Source organism: Ceratina calcarata, unplaced genomic scaffold (assembly GCF_001652005.2).
Source record: "Ceratina calcarata isolate Rehan_Ccalc_2016 unplaced genomic scaffold, ASM165200v1 scaffold517.2, whole genome shotgun sequence".
Classification (NCBI taxonomy): Eukaryota; Metazoa; Arthropoda; class Insecta; order Hymenoptera; family Apidae; genus Ceratina; species Ceratina calcarata.
Genome location: NW_017176301.1, coordinates 660115 through 665388, shown reverse-complemented (window position 1 = coordinate 665388; position 5274 = coordinate 660115). Strand labels below are relative to the sequence as shown.

The window sequence follows — 5274 nt, the reverse complement described above, 5'->3', positions numbered from 1 at the left end:
TGAGTCTTTCGACAAAATTCGCAATCACTTAGTTGCCAATATACAGATTTTAATATCAGTGAAATCGATTTATTAATAAACAATTCAGTCTATAAAATATTCAACAATATGGAATGGAGGATGTAGGATTATGGAACTGAGAATGCACTTGTAAATCGATCTGTTGTGTATTAAATATTTATAATAACGTTTGGTACAACTGACAAAATATTTGATGCGCACGGATCACGCACGTGAAACAGAATTCTGCGCGCGATGACGCGCAATTGTGGAAGTCCGAAGTAAAAAAAAAAAAAGTGATAGAAAGAAGTGACGGAACATATATATGTATATCTTTATTTTCTTGTGTCTGTATACGCTCCATAAATTATGGTTCTATCTAAAGAATCCTTCGTTTACATAAAGACTTCGTTTCGTAAAGTCATATTAAACTATCCTGAACTATCCGTGTGTGTCTTTGTTTCCTTGTACAAAATGTTGTACATTACAAAAAAGGAAAATACATATTCTCGATGAAGAATGAGTGGACGAGTATAAAGAATGGGCGTAACATGGACGAAGCTTAGCAAAACTCGACTGTCACTATTATCAGCGGCTAAAATAAGAAAGAGGAACAGTTCTGCTTCTACCCTGTTCTCGATTAAACGCGCTCTTACATTTGACAAAATGTTTCATGAAAAATGGCAGAAAAACTACGCTGTGCGATGGTCATCGTTACTTCCCGTATGAACTTTGCGTCGTGTTTTCGTTCTTATACAAAATCCGCTATTGTGCTCGGTCATTGAAATCGTTGCAAGATCCAAATTATCGATCTCGATTAATCAAAGAATATGTTACTTATGCTGTTATTATATAATATCTCCGTTTTTATAAAAAATAGAGGATAGTTTCCATTTTTTCTTTTTAATAAATGGCATTTTTATTCGTTAGCAGAATAGAAAAATAAGTTGTTGGTTTATCGAAATTAATTAGAAATTGTTGCTCGTTTTACTTTTATGTACTTCGTATCGAATAAAAATGCCGTTCAACTCGAGGGATCCAAAGGTTTATAAATTTGATATTAAACTGGAGATATTTATACATAACAACGTTCACTATACAAATTCCAGTCTTATATTCTACGATTCCTACAAGGCGAAAGAACCAAGGCACTAGATTGTTTCGCGTTATCCATCAGATCGTGAATGCTGGTATGGAAATAGCTCGTAACGCTGACGAATCGAAGGTCGTTCATCAAGATATATACCTCCAGTCGAATAAGATCGCACAAAATCAGATCTGATTAATGAAAAATCGATGATTTAATTCCGAGTCGAAAAATACAGGAGAAACTGATTACTCGTTACATTTATTATTTGTACTATTTTCTGAGAAAATCTGTATTGTCGTTGTTGAAAAAGTTTCTCATTTATTGTCTCGTGAAAAGGACGATTTATCTTGACGAGTCTCCTTCAAGATTTTCGTTCGCTCGTATATTATATGAACTATTTTTATATATATATATATTTGTTTTTTATGAGCTCGTTCCGAATGCGTTATTAGTTTTTATTTAGCTTTCGGACAATTCGGACTCGATGTTGCCCAGTCAAAAATTTAATTAGCGTTCTAATCTCGCGGGCTGACGCACGGAGACGCGACGCGAGCCAGCGTCGACGTCTCCTCGCTAAACTTCTTACGGACTAGCAAGCGTGTACATCGCGATATTATCACACCTACGCAGTTTCAGTTTTTCTGTCTCCTATCCTTAATTAATCACCGTTCTTTTGTACGTTCTCTTACGATCGTCATTCTCGTTTTTCGTGCAACGTGCACTAGGAACAAAATCGCCAGTTTCCATAGACCTCGCGTCGATCTACTATTTTTATCGAACGACATTGCTTCCAATTTGGCGTTGCCAATTTTTAATGATAGAAACAGTTATGCAATTTTGTATCTAACTAAGCTGAAGAAATCCTTTGACTCTAATTTTAATTGTGATCTCAAACCGATGAACCGATCGACGTTCGAATCTGGGAAACCTCCTCGTGTATCTCGTAGGTCGCGGAAGTTACACGGGTCGATGCCAAACGAATAAAAACTCGGTCCCCCCTCCCCTCGTTTGGTAGAAACGACGCTTAAGTATATAATTTATGTATCTACACTCGTACGTACTGGCGTACGTAAACTACTAAGAAGACCCGGAGAAAATGTAATCGGAGAAACCGTCCCGCAGTTGTATACGTGAAGTCGATGGTGGGACTCCGTCGTAGTCGACGCAAAGCGAATAAATAATATACGGAGAACAACGCACGGCCCGCCTCGCCATCCACGCGTTACTCGATTAATACTCGTCTCAGCAGTTCGCACGTATCCCTTTGACCCTTCGGGATTCCCAGGTCTCGTGGGTGTCTCGGTGTTCCCAGCCATGCCGCTCGTTTTGCTCGGTTAATCGCTCGAAGTCGGTGTCTGGTAAAATTCATTAGTGTCGCGTTCAACCAGTTTTAAAGACCGTCGTGGTTACTCGATTTCTCAAATATTGACTTCGGAATAATTTCGATTTATTCTGTATTTGTCCTTCGAAATTGAGGTCTTCCGATGATAGACTCTCGTGATAGAAAATTTAATTGGAAGAAGGCTGACATTAATGACTCTTACTCGTACACCTGGCGTACGGCGTTCCGCGCGACGTCAGTAACGACGACTGTTACATAGATATTTACGTCAAGCCTATATTCTACGCCGTAAGTAGAAAGGGGCGAGTTTGTATAATTTAAAAAAAGGAAGTTTGCGTACGTATTGTCATTCTCAGTACGCACAGATCTTCGTTAGTATCCTATGCATGCGAGTTGCAGAGATCGTGTAGATCTCCTGGCAGTTTGAATAAAAATTTCCTCGATCTTAAGTATAATAGTTGATATAAAACAAGATTTTCTTATCAAGAAGCTGTCGAGCGATACGCAAACTCCTTCTGTGTTTGAGCAGCTGCGAAACAAGGCTAACGAACGCGAGGGGGCAAATGAGGATGAGTGGTAAAATAAAAATTAGGTATTTATCATTCGTATACCGTCGTCTCTGTGCGATATCTTTCGTCGTCGTTACGGACGTCGCGCTGTCAGTGGATGAAAGGAAAGGAAAACTAGAGAGAAGGAGCGAGACGAAGCTTGAAAGTTCGGAGCTCGCTAGGTCGCGTGACCTCTTGCGCCGGGTTAACCGGCGGCGGCGGCATCACCCTTCCGTGGTGTTGGTCGTCGTCGTCGTCTCCCACTTCGGGTTCCGACGAGTCCGCTCGACGTGAGCGGACGCGGAAGGTGTTCAAAGAACACGCCGGCATCTGTGGTACGCGCTGAGCGATTATTCCGTCGCACCGCAGCTCCTTCGAACCCGGCGCTTCATATGTTCTCCTCGAGAATCTCCTGGATGCTGACGTAAGTGCCGGTGAGAAAACCGAGCACCCCGAACATGATTATGGCCAGATTCTTCCAAAGCCTCCAGTTCCAGGTGCCCAGCCCGTTCTCCTGTTCCCAAACGGTTACCAGCTCGATTATAGAGGGGAACATCAGACCCAATGTAGAAAGGCACACGGCGCCTACTAGAGAAATGAACGGGCCGAGATTTGGGATAGCAATCGCTACGCCCACCGTGAAGATCACGAAGCATATACGGACAAAGTATTCGCCCAAGAGCTTCTTCGAGCCGAAGTACTGTTTCAAATTCTTCCAGATGATCTCCATCGGCACGTAGAATTGAAGGCCGTAGGTGAGGAAGATCGCCACGGCTATCATCACTTTTGACGACTGAGCCAAGATCTCGCTGTGGTCCAGATTCAACGTGATGGAGGCTTTCGTGTCCTCGCCGTATCGCCAATAACCGAAGAATCCCACGGTGCTGTACAACAGGACCACGAAGAACATGCCGGTGTTCAACACGCCCGGGCAACCGATGAAATGCGTCGGCGTCTTCATGTTGTTCTCCAAGGGCATTACCTGTTAATAGAAAGATTCTTTTTAAAACTGATTTGTAGGAATTAGAAACGAGAGCTTAGGTGTCCTGTGTATCAGAGGTTGACCCTAAACCTCAGATACGCTTCGACGCTTCTCTTGTTACTTAATGGTATCGAGCATAATCGTATTACACGCTAAATCGAACGAATCGCGTCGTCTACGTTTATTATGTAACGTCTAGCGTCTGTTGCCTCATCTCTTTATGTGCATAGATAGATATTGTAATAAAGCCACGTGCGGCTTTTCCAGTATTATGCATGTGTTATCGTCGTTCTATTTATGCTTTGACTGTATAATTACGTAACAGTTGTTTGTAGTTTAATTAGATTTGCGAAAAACGATACTTTAGCAGAACGCGAGGGATACATATATATATACGTGCAATCGTCGGATAATTGAAAAGAAAATTGCGATCTTCCAAGGTCTCTTTTAAGTAGCGCGCAATAAGACGGAGGAATTTCACCGCGATTGTTGCATCGGAATTTTCAACCCGGCGTTTAACCAACACTCCCGTAACCGTTTACCGCATGATCGTAATACTAAACATGATTCGACCGCTACGTCAGCGCCCGATTGGAATATCAACGAGGTGCTCGAATTCTTCAAGACGGATCGGAGTGACAACGTGACGAACAGCGTTGGATTCATAGAATGATTTAATCTACGAATTTTATGTGGATAATTGGAATATGAGCGGATTGTACTTACCACGCCGATGCCCTCGAGAGCGAAGATCGCCGTGCCGAAGAACAGAGGTAGCTGAGACCAGCTCGAGAAATTCGGGCGACCGTCCATCGCCGGCAGGTCGCTGAAAATGTAGTAGAACGTGATACCAATCGCGGTGGCGATCAGCACGTTCGCTACCATCGAGAACGGCGCCAGGAACTTGAGATTCCTCACGAGGGAGAATATGATCAGAAGCGGTAGCAACGCTGCCATGAACAGTCGGACGTCGCGGTCCGTTTCCGTGTAATAATCGACGACTCCTTTAATGTTCGTCGAGATGAAAACGATGTACACGCAGCAGCAACCTATTAGGTCGATCACTAGGAACGAATTTATCGTCGCCCTGTAAATATTCGAAAGACGCTCTCATTACTTTTTTTCTATATCAATCGATTCTTGGAAGTTAGTCGAATTTTTCGTTGCACGTTCGAAATTTGCATGTATTCTTATGGTAATCACTTTTCCCGTAGGTAATTAGAGTGCCTATAACTTCTATTTGAACCATTCTTCGATATTTCGACAAAAAAAAATTTTTCAATTTTTCTGACATTTTTCCAAGGGGTACCCC

The 5274-nt window shown here is 42.3% G+C and overlaps 1 protein-coding gene across 1 annotated transcript in view; it reads right to left on the bottom strand.

Moving 5' to 3' along the window:
* Nucleotides 1-1029: 1029 nt before the first annotated feature.
* Nucleotides 1030-5274, bottom strand: part of LOC108628318 (proton-coupled amino acid transporter-like protein pathetic) — an 8465-nt gene continuing 4220 nt past the window's right edge. Inside the window, exons 2-3 of the mRNA XM_026816400.1 lie at nt 4689-5069; nt 1030-3962 (exon numbers count right to left, since the gene is read on the bottom strand). Coding sequence (XP_026672201.1) covers nt 3369-3962; nt 4689-5069 — 975 coding nt within the window. The 3' untranslated portion in view covers nt 1030-3368. The remainder of the gene's footprint in view (nt 3963-4688; nt 5070-5274) is intronic.